General features: G+C 41.9%; 1 protein-coding gene across 2 annotated transcripts in view; it reads left to right on the forward strand.

Annotated features, from left to right (window-relative positions):
• The window catches only part of ccdc57 (coiled-coil domain containing 57), a 183516-nt gene that overhangs the window by 31632 nt on the left and 126921 nt on the right, over positions 1-24963 (forward strand). For both annotated transcript variants that reach the window (XM_072558516.1, XM_072558517.1), the window contains 2 exons: positions 19335-19436; positions 21312-21469. In XM_072558516.1, the coding sequence (XP_072414617.1) occupies positions 19335-19436; positions 21312-21469 (260 nt within the window). The remainder of the gene's footprint in view (positions 1-19334; positions 19437-21311; positions 21470-24963) is intronic.

Raw genomic sequence — 24963 nt, forward strand, 5'->3', positions numbered from 1 at the left:
TTGTGTGCTCTACAGGCAAATCATACCATACAAAGTGCATCAGTTAGCAGAACAGACTGTAGATTAGTGTTACAGCAGCAGAGAATTTTCAGAGAGAAATCAATATTAACGTTTCAGAGGTCTGTTCAAAAATGTAGTAACACTGGGAAAGAAGCTGTTTTTGAATCTGTTCATACATGTATTCAATCTGTTGTATCTTCTGTCCAATGGAAGAGAGTATAACTGGGGTGGGAGGGGTTTTTGATTATGCTGGCTACTTTCCTAAGGCAGTGAGCAGTAAAAATGGAATCAACTGATGGAAAGCTGATGTGTTTTGCACTGTCTAGTTTCTTGTGGTCTTGGGAAGAGCATGCCATGCCATACCATGCTGTGATGTAACCAGGTAGGATGGTCTCTATGGTGCATGTATAAAAATTGATAAGAGACTTTGTGGACATGCCGAATTTGCTTAGCTTCCTGAGGAAGTAGAGGCATTTCTTGAGCATTGTGTGAATGCAGGTAGACCAGGACACATTGTTGGTGATCACCACTCCCAGGAATTTGACCAAGTTTGGTGGGGTCATGGTCTGGAGGAGGTGACTGACCGCTAGAACTCCGCCTCTGTAACTTAGAAAGGTAAAAACAATGACTGCAGGTGCTGGAAACCAGATTCTGGATTAGTGGTGCTGGAAGAGCACAGCCGTTCAGGCAGCTTCCAAGGAGCAGTAAAATCGACGTTTCTGGCAAAAGCCCTTCATCAGGAATACAGGCAGAGAGCCTGAAGGGTAGAGAGATAAGTGAGAGGAGGGTGGGGAGAAAGTAACATAGAGTACAATAGGTGAGTAGGAGAGGGGATGAAGGTGATAGGTTGGGGGGGAGGGTGGAGTGGATAGGTGGAAAAGCAGATAGGACAAGTCATGGGGACAGTGCTGAGCTGGAAGTTTGGAACTAGGGTGAGGTGGGGGAAGGGGAAATGAGGAAACTGTTGAAGTCCACATTGATGCCCTGGGGTTGAAGTGTTCCGAGGTGGTAGATGAGCCGTTCTTCCTCCAGGCGTCTGGTGGTAAGGGAGTGGCGTGAAGGAGGCCCAGGACCTCCCATGTCCTCAGCAGAGTGGGAGGGGGAGTTGAAATGTTGGGCCACAGGGCGGTGTGGTTGATTGGTGCTGGTATCCCAGAGATGTTCCCTAAGGTGCTCTGCTAGGAGGCGTCCAGTCGCCCCAATGTAGAGGAGACCACATCGAGAGCAACGGATACAATAAATGATATTGGTGGATGTGCAGGTAAAACTGTGGAAGATGAGGCCTTGGATGGAAGTGAGGGAGGAGGTTTGGGCACAGGTTATGCAATTCCTGCGGTGGCAGGGGAAGGTGCCAGGATGGGAGGGAGGGTTGTAGGGGGGGCATGGACCTGACCAGGTAGTCACGAAGGGAACGGTCTTTGCGGAAGGCGCAAAGGGGTGGGGAGGGAAATATATCCCTGGTGGTGGGGTCTGTTTGGAGGTGGCTGATTTGGTTTATGCAAAGGTTGGTAGGGTGGAAGGTGAGCACCAGGGGTGTTCTGTCCTTGTTACAATTGGAGGGGTGGGGTCTGAGAGCGGAGGTGCGGGATGTGGACGAGATGCATTGGAGGGCATCTTTGACCACGTGGGAAGGGAAATTGCAGTCTCTAAAGAAGGAGGCCATCTGGTGTGTTCTGTGGTGGAACTGGTACTCCTGGGAGCAGATACGGCGGAGGAATTGGGAATACGGGATGGCATTTTTGCAGGAGGTAGGGTGGGAAGAGGTGTAATCCAGATAGCTGTGGGAGTCGGTGGGTTTGTTTTAAAAAAAATCGGTCATCATTAATGGAGATGGGAGAAGTCCAGGAAGGGGAGGGAGGTGTCAGATGGTCCAGGTAAATTTAAGATCGGGATGGAATGTGTTGGTGAAGATGAGTAAACTAGACAACAACAGTACCACCCTTGGTGGCAGGGTTGATTATCTGAGAGCAAAGAGTGCAGTTGGTTCAGCAGGAAATAGATTGGAATGGGTGAGGAGAGCAGAGAAATTCAGGCAAGCATTATCCTGTTGTCAGTTCTGAGCAGGTTAACTGCAGGAAAAAGGCCATGGAGGAGACCAGGTGGTGGGAGAGTGTTGGAAGTGGGTGAAGGAGTCTGTGGGATGGGAGAGGTCTCTTGGCCAAATAAGCTCCATGTAGCGGTCCATGTTTTGTTTGCGGGACGTTTTTTTGAGTTTTACATGCTAGGAAGATCCTGTTGCTTGTCCAACAAGAATACAACGCTGTAATTTTATGTATACCATATTTGAATAGGTCAGGTGCTCTCCCTGTGTTTCATATGATCTAATCTTGCTAACCAGGTGAAAGTGAGTACTGGAGATTAGAGTCTAGAGTGTAGTGCTGGAAAAGTACAGCCGGACAGGCAGTATCTGAAGAGCAGAAAAATTGACGTTTCAGGCAAAAGCCCATCAGGAATATGGCTGGGAGCCTCCGATAAATGGGAGAGGGGGTCAAAGAGGAGAGAGGGTTGCTGAGAGTGCAGTAAGTGGATGGAGGTGGGGGTAAAGCTGATTGGCAGGAGGGGAGGGTGGAGCAGATAGGTGGAAAAGAAGAGGGACAGATGGGACCAATCATGAGGACAGTTGAGCTGGAATGTTGGAACTGGCTAAGGTGGGGGGAGGAGAAATGAGAAAACTGATGAAGTCCACAGTGATGCCATAGGGTTGGAGAGTCTCGAGGTCGAAGAAGAGACTTTCTTCCTCCAGGCATCAAGTGGTAAGGGAGTGGCAAACTGCTGAATGAAACACATCGGCAGAGTGAGAGGGGGTGTTGAAGTGTTCGGCTATGGGACATTGACGTTGATTGGTGCAGGTGTCCTGGAGATGTTCTCTGAAGCGCTCTGTGAGTAGGCGTCCTGTCTCCCCAATGTGTAGAGGAGACTGCATCGGGAGCAATGGATACAGTAAATGACATGTGGAAGTGCAGGTGAAACTTTGGATGTGGAAGGTTCCTTTGGGGCCTTGGATGGAGGTGAAGAGGGAGGTGTGGATGCAGGTTTTGCAATCTGCTTTCAGTAAAGACTATTCCCTACCTCATCAGGTCCACACCCCCCTGACCACCTATCCTCCCCTCCTGGCACCTTCCTCTGTCACTGCAGGAATTGCAAAACCTGTACCTACACCACCTCCCTCCCCTCCATCCAAGGTCCAAAAGGAGCCTTCTACATAGTTTCACCTGTACTCCCACACATGTCAATTACTGTACCAGTTGCTCCCAATGCTGTCTCCTCTACATTGAGGAGGAGACAAGAACCTTACTTGCAGAGTGCTTCAGAGAAATATCTCTGGGACACCCACACCAATCAACCCCACTGCCCTGTGGCAGAACACTTCAAATCACCCCCTCCACTCTGCTGAGGACATGCAGGTCCTGGGCCTCCTCTGTCATCCCTCCCTTTCCACCTGACACCTGGAGGAAGAACTCCTCCTCTTCTGCCTCCGGACCCTTCAACCCCATAGCATCAATGTGGACTTGACCAGTTTCCTCATTCCCCCCCCCCCCCCCCCCCCAACCTTACCCCAGTTCCAACCTTCCAGCTCAGCACTGTCCTCATGACCCGTCCCATCTGTCCATCTTCCTTCCCACCTATCTGCTCCACCCTGCCCCTCGTCTATCACCCTTGATTTCCACCTATTGCACTCTCAGCTACCTTTTTTCCCACACCCCTAGGCCCCCCATCCCATTTATCTCTCCACCCTCTAGGCTCCCAGCTTCATTTCTGATTAAGGGCTTTTGCCTGAAATGTCAATTTTCCTGCTCCTTGGATGCTGCCTGACCTGTTGCGCTTTTGGGAATTAATGCCAAAATTGTGTAAGACATGACTATGCATCATTACACCTTTGGGAATGTTTTGTCTGCCCCCCAACTCCCAGCAGAGGGAGTTGCCCTGGATATCCTCTTAATCCAAACCCTGTGATGTCTCTTGAAGGAACCGAGAGTGGCTAGAATGCAGAATCTACTCTGAGGGACTTCAGTGTTCATCACCAGGAGTAGCTCGACAGCACCTTCACTGATCACAAGCTGGTTGAATCCCACAGGATGTAATTGCCCACCTTTGGTCAGTAGAAAGTGGAGAACGGACTAATAGGAGGGATAAATATATTTGATCACCTTCTCATTAACCTGCTTGCTGCAAATGCTTCTATCCATGACAATAGTGGTAGCAATGAACACTGCACAAACCTTGTGCAGGTGGTCCCATATTCACATTGATGAAATAATCCATGGTGTTGTGTGGTACTATCAGTGCTAAATGGGATTGATCTAAGGCAGATCTCGTGACTGAAGATTGGGTATCATCAGACTCTGGGCCATCAGTAGAGTTGTACTCCATACAGTCTACAACTATGTGGCCTGATCCATTCTCTACAGTTTTCTTGAGTGAAAGAAAATACTTTTACTATGAAATCAGGGAAAGGAATAAAAATATGACTTTCAAAATGCATCAGTTTGAAAATGGGGAGTATTTAGTACAACAGGGAAATAAAGACTCTTGCACTTCAGATGTTCTTGGAGTCCATGAACTGTTGAACCTGAGACCATAACTGTTTAGCTAATATCAGGTGTCTCAGCAGTTGTGAAATCAGGTAGAATACTTGAGTTCTCAGTAATTGGATGTTTCTTTGATGTACTTAGTAGTGATGCTGAGGAGGAAACTGGAAGAGCAGAAGTCTTCCATTCTTTTACAAATGTTTTTTTCTTTGTCTTTGTTGCTCTGCTAAGTAACTGTTTTTAAAATATGGTTTGAGATTTCCTGAGTCTGGCTGCATTTGTCTTTCCAAGCTGGATATATGCAGGGAACCTTCTTTATGTACTGTATGAGACATTTCTCCTACAAGTGTGAATTAGAACAGGAGATTCTTACATGTGACTCATTTTGTCTTGTTTCCATGTCTTTAGAAAAAGTGGCACTTTTCCAGTTTGCGCAATTTTACTTAGTTGTATGCCATGGAACCAGACCCTTCAGTCCTACTAGTCCATGCCAACTTCCACTTGCCTGTGTTTGGCCTATATTCCTCCAAACCTTTCTTTTAAAAGACATTTGGATATGTACACGAAAATGTTGTAATTGTACTTTCATCCACCACTTCCTATGGCAGTTCATTCCACGTACAAACCACCTGGGTAAAAACAGTTGCCTCTCATGTCCTTTTTTTTTAAAAAAAAGTCTTTCTCCTCTCCCCTTTTTTCTTTTAAAAAAAACCCCAAGGTTTGAACCCCCTCAGCCTAGGGAAAAGACCTTTGCTATTCCCCTTGTCTATGCCTCTCATGATTTTATAAACGTCTGTATAAGGTCATCCCTCAATCTTCTATGCTTTAGTCCATTTCAGCCTATCTTTATAACTCCAACCTTCCATTCCTGGCAACCTCCTGATAAATCTCTTCTGAACCCTCTCCAATTTATTTACATCCCTCCTAGAGCAGGGCGACCAGAACAGTACACAGTACTCCAGAAAAGGTCTCACCAATGCCCTGTGCAACTTCATCATCCCGTCCCAGCTCTTATTCCACAAAGTTTGCTGTAGTTCATGTGGTGAAGGTACGCCCACAATGTGCTTAGGATATTACAAGCAGACTAGCAGGTGGGAATCTCAAAATAATTTCAACACTGACACAATTACTCAATCCATCAGGACCTGGATATTCATATTATGTGGCAAGCAAAGGACCTGGAATCGACGGCTGCTACATCCGTGGAGGCAACAAAAGAAGAAAAGTAGGCACAGCAGCGAAACTGTCGGCTGAGGATCAGCGACTTTGGGCCCAGTGGAGGAGGGATGGTGGTGTAGGCATCATTGGTGATAAGCTGGCTCAGGACTGATAGATATAGCTTAAGGAGAATCCATCTCTTCCCTTTTATTCTTTAAACTATTCAAAATGGCACCAAATTGTGGTGACAAAGGAAAGCTTTTCACTATTTTGTTGTATTATTACTATAAAATATACATGATAAAATCATTCATTCACTTGACTTGATCTGTGGTCACATAATCATTGTGACTACTTTAACTCCACACTTCCTCCTTTTTTTGGGGAAAAAAATCTGTATGAGATGTTATATTTGTGGAAAGTAACTTTATTTTTCAAAATTAAAATTATAACCTACTTTTTGAGTCTTAGGAGCATCTAAATGGCAGAAGACTGCTTTCAGTACTAATTTGGCCAGTAGCTGTTTGGAAATGAACTCTTTTATGATCATGGAAAAACATAGATGGTCAGGCAGCATCAGAGGGGCAGGAGAGTTGACGTTTCAAGCATAATCTCCTCTTAAATTGGTGGGGGGGGGGGGCCCAAGGGGGAAGAGATAAATGGGAGAAGGGGGTGGGGAGAAGGTAGCTGGGAATGTGAAAGTGGGGCTAAGGGTGATAGGTCCGAGTGGAGGATGGAGTGGATATGTGGGAATGAAAATGGACAGGTAGAACTTTTCAAGAGTTGGAGTGTTGGATCTGGGATAAGGTGGGGGGTGGTAGTGGAGATGAGCAAACTTGTTAATTCGGCATTTGATTCCATGTGGTTGGAGGGTCCCAAGGCAGAAGATGAGGTGTTCTTCCTTGAGTTGTTGGAAGCTTGGATTGGGCGGTGAAGGAGACCCAGGACTTGCATGCCCTTGGCAAAATGGGAGGGAGAGTTGAGGGCATTGGAAGAACCCCCCAGCGTATTCCAGACATCTTCCCTTGCGCCTCTCTTTCTGCCCCCCCCAATCAACCTTATCCCAGAACCCTCCAACCATATGGAATCAATGTTGATCTGACAGTTTCCTCCATTTTCTCTCCCCCCCGCGCCCTCCCCCCCTCCCTCCCCCCCCCCCCCTCCACGTTATCCAAGATCCAACTCTCCAATTTGGCACCGCAGTCTCTTGAACTATCCGACCTGTCCATTTTCTGTTCCCATCTATCCGCTCCATCCTCCACTCTGACCTACCAGCATCAACCCCACCTTCATCTACCTATTGCATTCCCAGCTACCTTCCCACCACCCACCGCTCCATGCCCACCCCCCCCTCCACATTCCTGATGAAGAGTTTATGCTCAAAACCTTGACTTTTCTGTTTCTCAGATGCTGCCTAACCAGCTGTGCTTTTCCAGTGCCACCCTCTTTTTGACTCTGATGTCCAGCATCTGCAGTCCTCACTTTCTCCTTTTTTTTAATATGATCTATAACCATGTTTTAAAAACAACGTTCCATACATACCATGAATAAATCATAGTTAAAATAAGGTAAAAATAGTATAAAATGAAGAGTGAATCAAATGGGGGGTGGTTAAACTCATCATAATTTGAGTATGGCCAAGTTATTCGTGAATTTATTATTTGCTGTGAGCCCTCTTGTGACTGAAGGGTCCAATACAAGATCGGTACAAGCATCCATGGAGCTGTCAGTTCACCTTGTTGGTGTCTGGGAGAGTCTTTTGTTACTGACCTTGTCTTCCTCTGACATCATGACTGTTGCATGTTTAGCATAGATTGGTCTTCAAAGAACGTTGAATCAAATTTCTGAATTTGGCTCCATGAGTTATTTGGCTTCAGTCTTTTCCCAAAGAGAGTTCATTGGCATCATAGAAGATTGTAACGCTTTTTGTATAAGGTGTTCTTGAATCTGTTGTATTGTCACTTGTTATTTGAATTGAAATAGTTATCTACAGACTATTAATGGAGTTTGACTTGTACTTTTCTCTGGTGCATTGAATATGAAAGTGCTTTATAAATACAAGTTGCTACTTGCCGGTCTGTCTCACCACTATGTACATCAGCAAAACAGTCCTCAAATCGCTCGCGCTCCAGTTCTAATTCTCTTAAAAGGTTTGTTACATATCCCATTTGTACTGGGATAATCATATATTTTAAATGGAGGTCCATTGTGACTAATCCATTTGAAAAAAGGCCCTGCATCTTAAATGTTTGAGAACCATTGTGCTGATGATGAGGTCTGAATGGGTTTTTTAAACAGTTGTAACGTTTACACAGGTTAGATACACCTTTCTCAAAATTTTAAATACAAATCTTTACCCAAATAAACATTAATTTGCAGTTCAGTCTTGTTAAAGACTAACAGCTCAAATGCATCTGCTTTATCTGAAGATGGTGTGATCATATTGATCTTCTAATCTTTTAAAAGAGGCACCCTCTGTGATAGCTTTCTTATTCATATTAACTGAGTTATAGTTGAACATGTCCATCATACAGGATTGTTTTATTGAAGCATAGTTCCTACATGAGTAATGCTAAAACTTAATTCACTTTCTCATTTTATATCATTTTTACCTTCTTTCACCATGATTTATTCAGAGTATGCATGGAATGTTGTAAAAAGGTACATAGCAGTGACAGACACAGCAAAAACTAAATTAGTCCCTTCACTCTCTTCCAGTCAACTACTCACTGTAGTTGTTATATTCATAAACTCTCTTTTTGATCATTTAGTTCTATAAAACAAGTGACCAAAATGACACCCAAGACCATTGTAAACTTGGCAGAGTAAATTTATACATTTCTTCACCCTTGCCTGTCAAGAAACCTTATCTTAAGCTCTTTCATACACAAGGTAGTTTACAATTCCATGCGTGGTAGCAAACAGTTTCTTGTGTTAATTCCATAGACTGTCAGAACTTTAAAGTACTCCAATAATGTGGACTCTTGTTCCCACAACCTCAGCTTCACAATGATAAACTGAAATAGAAGACTTTTATATGAAGAGTAAGCCATTCGGTCCCTTGAGCCTGTTCCACCATTCATTGAGATGATCGCTGATCTCTGGCCTTCTCCACACACCTGCCTTTCATCCATATTCTTTTATAGATTTTTTTTTTTTTATTCAACTAAACTTAACTCAGATTTAAAATCTAACAACTGATCAAGCATCCACTGCCATTTCAGGAAGTGAGTTCCAAATATCTACCTTTTGTGCAGATGTGCTTCCTAACATCTCTCCTGAATTGTCTGTCTGTAATTCTCAAACTGTGCCTCCAAGTCAGAGAATCTCCAACCAGTGGAAATATTTTATCTCTCTCTATCCTGTGTTTTCCTGTTAATATCTTGAAGATTTCGACCAGATCACCACTTAATCTTCCACCCGCATAGGCCCCAGCTATGCCTGCTTCTTTGTAGGATATGTGGAACAGTCCATCTTCTGCAGCTACACTGGCACCACCCCCACCTTTTCCTCCGCTACATCGATGACTGTATCGGCACTGCCTCGTGCTCCCATGAGGAGGTTGAACAGTTCATCCACTTTACCAACACCTTCCACACCGACCTCAAATTTACCTGGACCGAGACCTCTCCATTTCTATCTCGGGCGACCGAATCAACACGGACATTTACTATAAACCGACCGACTCCCACAGCTAACTAGACTACACCTCCTCCCACCCTGCCTCCTGTAAAAACGCCATCCCATATTCCCAATTCCTTTGTCTCCGCCGCATCTGCTCCCAGAGGACCAGTTCCAATACCGAACAACCCAGATGGCCTCCTTCTTCAAAGACCACAATTTCCCCCCAGACGTGATCGACGATGCTCTCCACTGCATCTCCTCCACTTCCTGCTCCTCCGCCCTTGAGCCCCGCCCCTCCAATCGCCACCAGGACAGAACCCCACTGATCCTCACCTACCACCCCATCAACCTCCATATACATCGTATCATCCGTCATCATTTCCACCACCTCCAAACGGACCCCACCACCAAGGATATAGTTCCCTTCCCTCCCCTCCCCTATCAGTGTTCCGAAAAGACCATTCCCTCCGTGACTCCCATGTCAGGTCCACACCCCCCACCAACCCAATCTCTACTCCTGGCATCTTCCCCTGCAACCGCAAGAAATGCAAAACTTGCACCCACACCTCCCCTCCCACCCCTTACTTCCCTCCAAGACCCCAAGGGATCCTTCCATATCCGCCACAAATTCACCTGCACCTCCACACACATTATTTACTGCATCCGCTGCACCCGATGTGGCCTCCTCTATATTGGGGAGACAGGCCGCCTACTTGTGGAACATTTCAGAGAACACCTCTGGGACACCCAGACCAACCATCCCATGGCTCAACACTTCAACTCCCCCTCCCACTCCACCAAGGACATGCAAGTCCTTGAACTCCTCCAGCGCCAGACCATAGCAACACGGCCGCTGGAGGAAGAGTGCCTCAACTTCTGCCTAGGAACCCTCCAACCACAAGGGATGAACTCGGATTTCTCCAGTTTCCTCATTTCCCCTTCTCTTTTCCCCCCCCCCTCCCCCACCCACCTTGTCTCAGTCCCAACCCTCGAACTCAGCACCACCTTCCTAACCTGCAATCTTCTTCCTGACCTCTCCACCCCCACCCCACTCTGGCCTATTATCCTCACCTTAACCTCCTTCAACCTATCTCATTTCCAACGCCACTCCCCCAAGTTCCACCTCCCTACTTTTTATCTTAGCCTGCTTGGCACACTTTCCTCATTCCTGAAGAAGGGCTCATGCCCGAAACGTCGATTCTCCTGCTCCTTGGATGCTGCCTGACCTGCTACGCTTTTCCAGCAACACATTTTCAGCTCTGATCTCCAGCATCTGCAGTCCTCACTTCCACCACTTTAATCTTGTAAACTCTGGAGAAAACAGGTCTAATTTGAATATTTTTTACACATAACTTAACCCCTCAAGTCCAGGTATCATTCTTGTAAAGTTACATTGTACTCCCTCCTTGGCATTGAGATATATAACAGATCCTTTAGTTCAGTCACCAGATATCCTAAACTAATCTAGTCCCGTTTGCAAGCACTTGGCCCATCTCCCTCTAAACCTTCTTATTCATATACCCATCCAGATACCTTTTAAATGCTGAAATTGTATGAGCCTCCACTACTTTTTCTGGCAGCTCATTCTGTACACACACCACCCTCTGTGTGGAAAAGTGGCCCCTTTAGGTCCAGATATCCTAAATTAATCTAGTCACATTTGCCAACAATTGGCCCATATCCTTCTAAACCCTTCCTACTCATATACCATCCTGATGCCTTTTAAATGTTGCAATTGTACCAACCTCCACTAGTTCCTCTGGTAGCTCATTCCATACACACACCACCCTCTGAGAAAAAGTTTCCCCTTCAGTCTCTTTTCAATTTTTCTCCTCTCACCCTAAACCTATACCCTCTAGTTCCCCAACCCAGGGAAAAGACCTTGTCAATTCACCCTATCCATGCCCCTCATGATTTTATAAATCTCTATAAGGTCACCCCTCAGCCTCCATGTTCCAGGAAAAACAGCCCCAGCCGAGTCAGCCTCTCCCTATAGCTCAAATCCTTCAACCCTGGCAACATTCTTGTAAACCTTTTCTGAACCCTTTCAAGTTTCACAACATATTTCCGATGGGAGGGAGACCAGAAATGCATGCAATATTCCAAAAGTGGCCTAACCAATGTCCTGCAAAGCTGCACTGTGACCTCCCAACTCTTATTATCAATGCTCTGACGAATAAAGGAAAAAGTACCAATTGCCTTCTTCACTATCCTATCTACCTGTGACTTCACTTTCAAGGAACTGTGAACCTCCACTCCAAGGTCTCTTTGATCAGCAACACTTCCCAGGATGTTACCATTAATTGTTCAAGTTGTACATTTTATTTGCCTTTCCAAAATGCATTTATCTAAATTAAATTCCATCTGCCACTTCTCAGCCCATTGGCCCATCTGATCAACATCCCGTTGTAATCTGAGGTAACCATCTTCACTATCCACGACACCTCCAATTTTGGTGTCATCTGCTAAGTAAAAACTATACCTCTTACGTTCACATCCAAATCATTTATATATCACTATGAAAAGCAGTGGACCCAGCATCAATTCTTGTGGCACACCGCTGGTCACAGGCCTCCAGTCTGAAAACCAATTTTCCACCACCACCCCCTCTCTTCTACCTTTTGAGCCAGTTCTGTATCCAAATGGCTAGATCTCCCTATAATCCATGTGATCTAACCTTGCAAACTAGTCTCCCACGAAGAACCTTGTCAAACACCTTACTGAAGTCCATGTAGATCATGCCCACCGCTCTGCCTTCTTCAATCCTCTTTGTTACTTCAAAAACCTCAATCAAGTTAGCTTTGTGCATGGGAAATCATGTCTCACTATGTTGACTCTCTCTCTAATTGGAAAGTCAAGGACTTATTCCATGTAAATCCTGTCCTTCAGGATTCCCTCCAATAACTTGCCCGTCACCGATATCAGACTCACCAGGCTATAGCTCTCTGGCTTTTCCTTACCGCATTTGTTAAATAGTGGCACCACGATAGCCACCTTGCGGTCTACCAGTACCTACACCTGTGACTGTCGATGATAGAAATATCTCAACACAGGGCCCAGCAATCACTTCCCTAGCTTCCCACAGAGTTCTAGGGTACATCTGATAAGATCATGGAGATTTATCCATCTTTATGCGTTTTAAGACATCCAGCACCTCCTCTGTTGGTGGCATCTTGAAAATGTCCATTTTATTTCCCCACATCCTATATCTTCTATGTCCTTCTCCACAGTAAACACTGCTGCAAGATATTCATTTAGTATCTCCTCTTTTCCCCCCCCCCCACCCATCTTCTGTGGTTCCACACAGGCTGCCTTGCTGATCTTTGAGGGATCCTATTCTCTCCATAGTTATCTTTTTTGTCCTCAATATATTTATAAAATTCCTTTGGATTCTCCTTAGCCCTATTGGCCAAAGCTATCTCATGTCCCCTTTTTTTTTTTGTCCTCCTGATTTCCCTCTTAAGTGGATGTAGGTTTGCTCGCTGAGCTGGAAGGTTCATTTCCAGACATTTTGTTACCCTACTAGGTAACATCTTCAGTGGGCCTCAGGTGAAGCAATGCTGAAAATTCCTGCTTCTATTTATATGTTTGGGTTTCTTTGGGTTGGTGATGTTATTTCCTGTGGTGAAATCACTTCCTGATTGCAAAAAGATTGCCCTTCCTCCAATTTAGAACTTCAACTTTTTGATCTGGTCTATCTTTTTCCATCATTATTTTAAAACTAATAGAATTATGGTCGCTGGCCCCAAAGTGCTCCCCCACCGACACTTCAGTCACCTGCCCTGCCTTATTTCCCAAGAGTTTTGCACCTGCTGTAGTAGGTACATCCACATACTGAATCAAAACATTTTCTTGTACACACTTGACAAATTCCTCTCTATCTAAACCCTTAGACTGGGACTGCCATAGTGTTACGTTTGGAAAGTTAAAATTCTCGATTATAACCACCCTATTATTCTTACAGATAACTGAGAACTCCTTACAAATTTGTTCCTCAATTTCCTGCTGACTATTGGGAGGTCTATAATACAATCCCAGTGAGGTGATCATCCCTTTTCTTATTTCTCAGTTCCACTCAAATAGCATCCCTGGATGTATTCCCAGGAAGATGATCCCAAAGTACAGCCATAATATTATCCCTTATCAAAGATACCACTCCCCCTCCTCTTGCTCCCCGTTCTCTCCTTTCTATAGCATTTATAGAGTCATAGAGATATACAGCATGGAAACAGACCCTTTGGTCAAACCCGTCCACGTATCTTAGAATGTTAAGCTGCTAGTCCTGTTCATCCCTAAGCCATGTTTCTGTGATTTGCTATGATATTCCTGTCCCATGTTCCTAACCATGCCCTGAGTTCATCTGCCTTCCCTGTTAGGTCTGAAATAAATGCAGTTTAATTAATCAGTCCTACCTAGTTCTCAGCTTTGTTCCTGCCTGCCCTGACTTTGATTCGCTCCTTTTCCCAACTGTACCAGTCTCAAATTGATGTTTTTCCTCACTATTTCCCACTTCCCCACCTATCTTACTAGTTTAAATCCTCCTGAGCAGTTCTAGGAAATCTCCCTGCCAGTATATTAGTCCCTTTCCAATTGAGGTGCAATCCATCCTTCTTGTCTAGGTCACTTCTACCCGAGAAGAGATTCCAATGATCCAAAAATGTGAACCCTTCTCTGCTGCACCAGCTCCTCAGCCACGCATTCATCTGCTCTATCCTCCTCTTCCTACCCTCACTAGCTCATAGCAACAGGAGTAATCCAAATATTACTTCCCTCAAGGGCCTCCTTTTTCAATTTCTGCCTAACTTTCTATATTCTTCCTTCAGAATCTCATCTTTTTTGTCTTCCTAAGTCGTTAGTTCTAATGTGTACCTCCTCCTGGTCCCTCTCCCGTTTGAGAACATTCTGCACCCTCTCTGAGATATCCTTGATCCTGGCACCAGGGAGGTAATACAGCATTCTGATTTCTTGCTGCTGCCGCAGAAACATCACTCTGTGACTCTGACGAGAGAGTCCCCTAACAATCAATTGCTTGGAACCCAACATATCCCTCATTCCGTTACAGCTAGTCTTAGTACCAGAAACTTGGTTGTTTGTGCTCCATTCTCCTGAGTCCATAACCCATCACATTTTCTAAAACTGCATATTAGGATCTATGTTTTTTTCGCATTTTTGTAAGCCCTTTATGTTAATTTTTGCTGTTCTTTATCTCTTTAGTTGTCCTTGGCTGTTTTTTTTGTGAAGTTTTTCCCTGTCAGACATATAAACTGGTTTTGTATTGTTATTGTTTCTTTGAACATCCTCTATTGTTCTTCAGTTGTTTTTACCAATTATCAGATTTTCCCAGTTCACTGTGACAGTCTGTCTCATCTCGTTAAAGTTGGCCTTGTCTAAATCTAAAACTCTTAGCAGCTGATTCATGCTTTTCGCTTTCAAGTGCTGCATTGAACTCATCATGTTGAGATCACTTTGATAAACGTTCACACATCATTAAGTTACTGATTAAATTCAGTTCAGTACTAAATCCACTATTGTATGTTTCATTGTTTCATCTTAAACATATTGCTGTAGGAAGCTATGCCAGGAGTTAACTACCTTTCTGACAGGTAATCGTCTGCCTCTCCCAACCCATGTTTAAGCTAAAATCCCCCAATGAAGACTACGTTGGCTTTGCTACACATTTGCCTAATCTGCATTTGTACAATCTTGCACTTCTGAGCTAGTTCCAGGGGGTCTGTACACAACAGCTATTACAGTTTTAGATACTGTTCCTCAGCTCCACTCTTATGATCTCTATTAAATGCTTTTCCTCATTATATCCTCCCTCACCATTGAAGTAATTTTGTTTCTAATCAGTAAATGTACTCCACCTCCTCTGCCATTTTCCCTGTCCATCCTGTAAACCTTATTTTAGTTCCCAATCCCAACCATCCTGCAGGCATGTTCCTGCTAATATTATCATAGTATCTCATTAATTTATTCCTTATCCTCTGGGCATTTGTATATCGAACTCTTACTTGGGCCATATACTGTTAACTGTCCCCCAGCTGTTGATTAAACTGTAAGGGAGAAATAGTAAATTCATTTCTTACAGTTTTTGCCATTACCTGGAGTAGGATTCATGATTCTTTCTTTACTCTGTCCTGTAATTAAGTTTTGAGCTTCCACATGCGCACACACCACTGGTATTCTCAAACTGCACGTGATGCAAATAAATTTCAAATAGAAGTTCACTAGAAACATGTTCAAAATTATTTACTTTGTTCGTAAACTTTCTTGCTCATTGAAGTTGCATTCTGTGCAGTAGCATCTTTATATGTTCTTACCGAAGCTATTTTTTTTTACAAATGAATAAAGTTCATGTGAAAATAAAATCAAAGGTACAAATGTTTCTTTTCTACTTTCACCCTTCTGCTAAGAGCATGAACTCCAAGGATTTAAATGAGGTACCAATGAATTACAGGTGGTTCATAGATGATGCACAGTTCGGCAGCACGGTTCGCTTATAATGTCACTGAGGAATTAAGGAACGGTATTTTTGAGAATGCTTACCTCTGTTTGCAACAGTACGATTCCAGCAATGATCATTTTTGTGTGCTTTGTTCTGCATATGTGCCAATGTCCATGCCAAAGTTTCCACACCATTCTGCGCACGCACCAACGTCAGCACCTGTCTCTGTGCCATTCTACGCATGCTGCTGATAGAGCAGCTTTCTGTGACAAATAATGTACAAAGACCAGCTTTCTGAGAGAAATACATTGAGCAGCTTCCTGTGAAAGGTATACTACTCCTAGATTATCCCTGTTTTTTTTTATAAAATGGAGGTGTATAGTGACCAGAATGTTAGCAATAAGCATCTTAATGATACAATTGCAATTGTTGAATGTAAAAGGCTATAAAACTGGAAGAGAAGTTAGATATTATAAAGTGTTTTGGGCGGAGCGAGAGAATATGTGATATAGCTTGATATACAGGAATGAGGGAGTCTATCTTACATACTCCACTCAGGCTGTGCTATACTTTGTGTTAGGCTTTGAGCGATCATGAGTGATTTTTATTTGCTGGTCTGCCCCAACCCCATTTTTCTCATAGGCTCTATTATTTATGTTAAGCAAGGTTTCACCTATAGCTATCAGATTCTATTGTGTGCTGGCAGCCTATTCCATCACAAGGCCATCATAGCAAGCCTTATCTTTCTAATCCAATATTCAGCCACATGCAACTTCTGGCAGATTTTACTCCAAGAGGAAGAATGAAGCTAGTGATTGTATCGTGATTAACTCCATCTCTGGATCAGGTAGGACTTGATCCAATCCAGGACGCTACCACTGTGACACAAGAGACCTATTGGAGCCTCATAATCATAAACTAGAATGCTGCTTTCATCTGTATCTAAATCTTTGTGTTTATAAAACATCATATTAAATTTGGAGTAAGTGTTTGAGAATAGATAGCCTTTATTTTAAATTTCACTAAAATAATCTGCAACATGAATTTCACATGCAATATTGTGAATGCAGTAAAATAGCATTCTGTGGAACTGCTTTGTGATTTTGAAGCTTGATCCAATTGAGTAAATAAGAGACCAGGAAAACCCTTGGATTTGAACTGTATCTGTTGGTGATTTCCCTGATCTCTGCTGGAGTGATACAAATCACTACACTAAGTTTTTAACAACTTTGGTTAACAAATAACAATAAGCCAAGGTTACCACTCCCAATCATTCCATCTGATCCCCTGCTGCAGGAGCTTCCTGCAATATCATCCATTTGTCTATGATGCACCACATGATTCAATACTTTGCTGATATTCACTGCAAAGATTGTAGTTTGGCTGGTTAATTAGCCAGAATTTCCAACACACATTGACCAAACCAAATCTTTTCTATGGAGAGAATGATTTGGGATTGAATTAATCCATCTCCCCCCTTAAATGCTTTGCAAGTCATTCTTGTGCAGTCGTAGTGAGCCCAGACCTCTTGGTTCATACCAAACTGATTGCTTGACAGTTTAAGGGGTATTTTTTTTTGTAAGGGATGTTGACTTCATTGGTTGGGGCAGCATTTATTGTCCATCTCCAGTTGTCCTTAAAGGTGGTGATGAGCTGCTTTCTTGAACCACTGCAGTCTATGTGCTGTAGGTAGGTCTCTATGCTGTTAAGGAGGGAGTTCCAGCATTTTGATCCACTGACACTGAAGGAACAATAATGTATTTCCAAGTCAAGATTGTGGACAGCTTGGAGGGGAGCTTGCAGGTCGTGGTGTCCTGATGTATCTGCTGCTCCTTGTCCCTCTAAGTGGTAGCGGTCATAGATGGAAGGCATGTTTGGGAGTTTCTGCAGTGCATCTTATAAATTGTTCACTCTGCTTCTGCTAAGTGTCTGTGGTGAAGTCATAAATGTGGTACCAGTTAAGTGGGTTGGTTTGACCTGGATGGTATCCAGCTTTTTGTGTTGTTGGAGTTGCAGTTGTCCAGATAAGGGGGAGTATTCCATCTTGCTAAGCCAAATAAACGATAGACAGGTGGAGTCAGGAGTGAGTTACTTGGTACAGGATTCTCTTATCTGCTTTCACAGTTACAGTACTTAAATGGCTTATCCAGTTCAATTTCGGGTCAAAGGTATACCCCTTCTCCTCAAAAGAATGTTAATAATGAGGGAATGAATGGCAAGGGACAATGGTTAGATTCTCTCCTGTTGGAGCTAGTCGTTGCCTGGTATAAATGTGTGCAAATGTTTTTTGTTACTTGTCAAATAGGTCATGAAGGAAAAATTCCCTTTTGAGTTTTTGTAAAATAAGTGCAATGGGGAGTCAATGGGACTTTATATTTCTGTGTGTGTTGACATTTTCCCAACAATTATATTTAGACAGTGTATTTATTTATTTAATGCAATAAACTTCTGTTAAAATCAAATCTGCAGTACTGCCTTATATCTCAGTGTAAGAACTTCTATGTTAGATCATTTTTTTAAAAAATTATCGAACCAAATTTCATTCTGGGATCTGGATTTTAATGTAGTAACATTGGTTGGAATCCTAAAATGACTAATATTTTTGTGTTTTGAATTCCATATTCCCGATTACTCCTGATAACCTTGGTCCCTACCAATAATCTATTTCCGCCTCAATGATCCCAGCTCCACTGCATTTTGATGCAAAGCTCCAAAGTTGCACAACATCTAAGAAAGTAAAAAAATTCCTCATCTCTGTCCTAAAAAAGCAATCCCTATTTTGTAAAATGTGACCACCCCCCACCCTGCCAGTTTTGGACTTTTTCGCAAGAAGAAGCATCCTATCCACATCCACCTTATCAAGAGCATTCAGGATCTTGTATGATTTAATCATTGTCATCTATCATCTTCTAAACTCCATGGAAATGAGTTCTGTCTAACCAAGCTTTCCTCTTTTGATAACTCACTTTTCCCAGGTACCAATTTAGCAAACTTCTTATGAGTTGACTCCAACGCATTTGCATCCTTCCTTAAACGAGGAGCCCAGATCTACATTTTTAAATAGTACTCTCACCTGTCTTCCTGAAATGCAACATACTTACTTTTATGTTGAATTCCTCTCATATTTAAAAATGGCATACCATTATCTTTCTCAAATATTTGCTGTACCTGTATGCTGATATTTTGTGACTCATGCTTAGCAATACCATATGTATTTATGTTCATAATCAACATGATAAAAGTTAGATTCTGTAATCATATAAGTACATTGCTATTTGTCGATGATCATTGCATGCAATAAAGCTGCCTTGTGTACCACAACACTGACTACACTTCAAAAGTATTTTGTTGTCTAAAAAGTGCTTTCAGACATTGATGTCCATGAAAATCAAATAGTAAATGCAAATCTTTTTCTCTGTTACACATATGGGTTTGCAAATATATTTTAAATCCACAGAGAATATTCAATAAAAAGGATTAGAATGTGAATTATTTTGCATTCTGAACTTCAGAAATTGTTTACTTTAAGCTAATTTAACATTTCCACGTCAATTTGAACATTTTCTTCCTTTCAGGAAATGTTGGCAGAGTTTGATGCTGTGATGAAATGTCGAGAGCATGAGTTTACACTCCGAGCAGATGAAATGAGTAATGCAGTACTTAGCAGTGAACTAAAGGTTTGTGGGGAGTTTTCATTGTGATTTCCTTTTACATCAAAGGATCCAACGCTTAACTTTCTGAAAGAGAGGTAACATACTTTCAGCAATAGATGAAGACAAGAAAAGTGTATATATTTTCCATGTGTCTGAGCAGCTGTATTAAGGTCTGTTACACAAGCATGCTTTAGACAATGGCCACAGGGGCCAAAGAATAACCTTTAAAAAGCTTCTAATCAGTACGTTTCTCCTACAAGATTTCAGTGAAAATATTCTACTCCCTTTGTGATTCAGTTTGGATGAATTTATGTTGATTTGAATAAGTACTCTTATTTACAGATTTGTCTAGCGTCTGTTGAAAAAAATATGATATGTAGTCCGCTGTAGTAATTTTTACTGCACCTTAAGTATTATTTGTGACACAGTTTAGTCCTTTTTCATTGAGGATCATCATTCATCCACTCTAACTCCACAAATTAAAGGGTCGTCCTTTCAATCCACCAGCAAATTTAGCAAACATCTTATGAGCTGAAGGTTTTTAAAAGCTTTAATGTCAAGAGAAAAAGAGGAGGTCTGGGTGAAGAGATTCATAAATCCAAGTTAAAGGTTATGGCTAAAGAAAGGTGTATGAAAGACAAACTGAACAGAACAGAAAGGAACTTTGAGTTTAACAATAAGATGATCAAAGAACAGTAGTGTAAGAAAAATTGAAGTCCATGGGAATAGTGGTTTAAAAACAAATGATGTCACTATCTATAGCTTATTATCTCACTAAGGGTTCACTCAGTGCATCTTCAGAAAGATTGAAAAAAAAACCTGAAAAGACACCTAAAGGGTGTCTAATGCATATCATATTCATGTTGCATTTTTGAACTTCCATAAGCAAATTCAGGGCAGCATGATTCAATTTCTCAAAAGAGTAGCATGTTCTTGCCATGAGGGAAACCTCTGATGCAAAGGTCACTGCAGGAGATCAATGTTGATAATATAGCAGACGACCAGTTATTTTGATTCCTTTGGAACTATTTTCGATGATCTCGAGTAATTATTTTTTAATCAACTGGAGCTTGTGCAATTTAAATATGATGCATAAATTCATGCAACATTGGGCGGCACAGTGGCACAGTGGTTAGCACTGCTGCCTCACAGCGCCAGAGACCCGGGTTCAATTCCCGCCTCAGGCGACTCTCTGTGTGGAGTTTGCACGTTCTCCCCGTGTCTGCGTGTGTTTCCTCCGGGTGCTCCAGTTTCCTCCCACAATCCAAAAATGTGCAGGTTAGGTGAATTGGCCATGCTAAATTGCCCGTAGTGTTAGGTGAAGGGGTAAATGTAGGGGAATGGGTCTGGGTGAGTACGCTTCGGCGGGTCGGTGTGGACTTGTTGGGCTGAAGGGCCTGTTTCCACACTGTAAGTAATCTAATCTAATCTAACTCTCTATTCTCAACTAGCTTCTCTATTCCTCTCCTTCTCCTGCAACAAACTGTCTTCCTTCCCTGTTCTTTCCATGCTTGATGATACCTGATGGGTATTGGGTGCTTCAGCTCACTATTAAATTTGGATTTTAGGCTAACTGGATTTAGAATGAATAATTGGAGGAGGGAATGGAAAAGATGAAATGGGTGCTGAAAGAAGAAGAATATAGGGAAGAGATGACATAAACTTATATAATTAAAAATGTTCAATTATGGTTGGCTGGTCTATGGATGGATAGTTAGGGTCAAAATCCCAGAAATTCTTGTGAAAATTGTGGTACAGTTACTTGTAGTTTATTTCATGGAATGTCCACATTAATTCTTTAACAAGATGTCACTTAAAGATAACAGTATTTGCATAAATTGCCACAGCTTAGCCTTAAAAGAACGAACAAATGTTTTGGTGTTATCCTATTATTAACAGGTGAAACTTCTTTCAAAGGAGATGGAACTTTTGAAGGATGCAGGACAAAAGGCTGCAGAATCACTTCTTGCAGCAGAGAAAACAAATAGTCAACTGGAAAAAGTCCTTCAAAGAAAAGACTGTGAACTGAAAGATGTAGTCACCTTAAAAGATGTCAGGTTTGTCTTAGATGATTTAAGTTCAAATTTTATTAAAATTTCTTATGACTTACAATGTTCACAAATGTCTGGATATTTTGTCAAATTATAAGGACTATCTACAGGATATTTATATTATACATTTTGGTATAATTTCTACATGAAATTTCATAAGGGCAAGAAAGCCATTTTGGAATTGATTATGGCAGCCTTTCACGTCCAGGCTAATGGAATAAAAGTCTAAGACTTTTTTTTGAAATTTGATTTGGATCTGCTTATTCATGGCCTTATGTTTATGATCCCAGCTACCACTAATACTGAACTGGTCAGATTCCAGAGTGAAATCTGGCTTGATGGCTCATAAGTTTTATTTTTGCAATTTGGTTACCATGGTGATCAATCACAACATATTCATATAAGTGTATCAGTGTTCCTTTTTTAAACAAAATAACATAACCTTATTCCATTAGAGAAAACACACAAGTATGCCAATTTGGAAAGATCTTATCATAAATTTTAAAGTATTAAATTCAATTCTTTTTCCTGGCAGTATATTTTTATAGATAATCTACCCCAGTAAAGTGTAATTTATACCTTCATGTTAAAATTTCTTACTGAACTAACAAAATCACACATATGTCATTTCAAGCAACCTACTGCCCACTCTCCAGGTGTGATTTCCCCAATGCACACAGGCTAACTCAGTGACTTTTGTTCTGACTTTGACTACTTTGAGACTGTTAAATCAACTTAAGATTTCTTTCCAGCTCTGATGTCCTAAAGACTTACACAAACTGAAAGCTTCCCTTATACTGGAATAAATCTGGTCTCAACCAACTTAGTGGCTCCTAGCCTCTCCTTCTTCTATCTTTCTTTTTCTGAATCATAAAATTGAAGTCAACAATAAGCTACAATTATCCCACCAGGTATCTTGTTGAGTAATTTAGCTTAAGTAACATTATTTACTTGACTGTCAGTGGCTTACTATTCCAACTAGCTTGCTGAACATTTCTATTTTAAAAAACACAGACCTTCACTGCACTAAAATCCATTAGCCTGTTTACCTCTACTTTACACCCAAAGTTCCCAAATAGCAATACAGTGTAAACCTTCTTCACAGTTGCAGATAATCCTACTTTAGATTTAAAAAAATCACCATAGTCTTAGCAGACCATATGACTGCGCTGTCATTGGAGAGAGTGATGACTGATAATGATTTAACCTGAGGGTTACCAAGCCTCAGGCAAGAGCTTGAGAAGGAGCGTGCTTATGGTTAACTCAGCCAGTGCAGGAATTGAACGCATACTGTTGGCATCACACTGCATCATAAACCATCTGTCCAGCCAACTGAGCTAGTTAGAAACCTGATTCAAAGGTTAAGTTGGTTGGAGTGAAAAACATATGTTTTGATAGGTTTTTGATTATTAACTGAATCAAAGATTACAGGGAGAAGGCAGGAGAATAGGTTTGAGAAACATATCAGCTACGTTTGAATGGAGGAGCAGACATGAGGAGCTGAATGGCCTAATTTTACTCCAATATCTTATGGTCATGGTTTTTCAAGGTTTGGAGTTGAGGCATATTGTTTGGGCACAGCAGAAAGAACTTGATGCTTCCAAAGGGAGCCTGAACCTGAAAGCGTTTGATTTGTTAGTCACTACTCAGTGGGTTAATTGAACACTATTTGTTATGGATGCAGAATCTCATGCTTTTATTGCAAACTTGTCTCCATCAGCAAACAATGTCCAATTGAGTGCACTCAGGGTTGTTTATGTTGTGAATGCCATGTCAGTTGGTGCATGTTGTCAGTGTGATGAAGAGCAACTCATACTAATTGAGGAAATCTTTTGGCACATATTTAAGAACCAGTTTAGGATGTGGTGACATTGTGATTTTGTCTCTACCTCTGAACCAGAAGGTCTGGGCTCATGTCCCATCTGCCTTGGATGTGTGATAACATGTCTGAAGAGATTGACTAAAAATAATGCAACTGTTGTCAAGACTGAATGGATAAAGTGATGGATTTGAAATCCATGAGAATTTTCCCCATGCAATTTCAAATACTACAGATGTTGTTTCTCATATTTGTGACTTTAACCATGTGTCAATAGAGATAGTTAGTTATTCAGGAACCTTGTGGCACTTCGGTAGTGTTTCTATATCTGGGCCAGAATGTCTGGGTTCAAGTTACACTGGTGGCATGTCATTGATTAAAAGTAATTTTATAAGAACTAGTTTTCATTTGGGAGGGAGCTGGTATCTTGAAAGGAATAGTAGACTGCACTTATGCTGTATGGAGTATAGCACATAAACCTGTGTGGAAGACACACCAGCTCCTGGTCCTTCCTTTGCCAGATAAATGTTTACAATATTAATAAAGTTCATTCTGGCAAATTGTAGGGATGGGAAAACAATAAAGTGATACAATTTATTCCAGATAATAAAGTACTGTATTATTAATATGTAAACAAGGAAGTAACTAAGAAGAGTTCTTTAAGTGCTTAAGATCCAGCTTGTCCAGTCTTGTTTATAATTCAATCTTGAACACAGATAATTGGCCATACAACTCTCTTCCATTATTGCTTTCACGGCTTCAAAGTTTCACTTACATCATAGTGGTAAAAATTGAATGCAGCATTTGATGTAGAATGGTCAGAGCATTTTACAACTTCAGCAAGTTATACTCAACTGTTGCCAAACAATGCAAGATACTATTTGCTTTGTTACTCGCTGATTGATACTAACTCACAGTTCGAAATGAGAATACAAACCTAACCAGATTTTCTTTACCTTCAGTCACTTAAGTATGATTCATGGAATGTGAAACCCTGGAAGTACTCATCAGGCAAGGTAGTGTTAGTTGACAGAAATAGTTAAGGTTACATTTTGGATGGGGACCCTTTGTCAAAACTCTTCATCAAAACTTAAGGAAACAGTCGGTGAAATAACTCCATAGTTTCCAAGTCACTCTTTACTTACATGTGGAGAGTTCCTGACACTGATCCAGCTCCCTCAGAGCCTGCTCAAGTGAATAGGATGTCTGGCACTCCTGTTCTTTTTTTTTGACACTCCTACTTTTTTTTAATTTTCCTTACACTACTGCCTAACAGTGGTAGTGCTTACTTTTCCCCAGCACCCATGTCGTATGCGTATAGGTGTAGGACACAGTGAAGAGCAAACAAGTGCATAAATCTTACTTCTATTCTATCACCGGGAAGAAAGGATTCACCCAAGTGGCCAGTGACAAGCAATGCCCTTCTCATCAAAAGGGACACTCCTGTTTTTTTTCAAAATATTTGTTAGTGAACAGGATGTCTGACAGTCTTGTTTCTTTTTTTCCTTTTTCTTTTTTCTCTCTCTTTTTCTCTCTTTCTCCCCACACTATTGCCTTACAGCGGTAGTGCTTATTTTTCCCCAGCACCCATGTCATGTATGCAGGTGTCGGACACAGTGAAGAGCAACAAGGGTGTAAATCTTTACTTATATTCCACCACCGGGGAGAAAGGAAACACCCG

The sequence above is a fragment of the Chiloscyllium punctatum genome, chromosome 39 (genome assembly GCF_047496795.1).
Source record: "Chiloscyllium punctatum isolate Juve2018m chromosome 39, sChiPun1.3, whole genome shotgun sequence".
NCBI classification, from domain to species: Eukaryota; Metazoa; Chordata; class Chondrichthyes; order Orectolobiformes; family Hemiscylliidae; genus Chiloscyllium; species Chiloscyllium punctatum.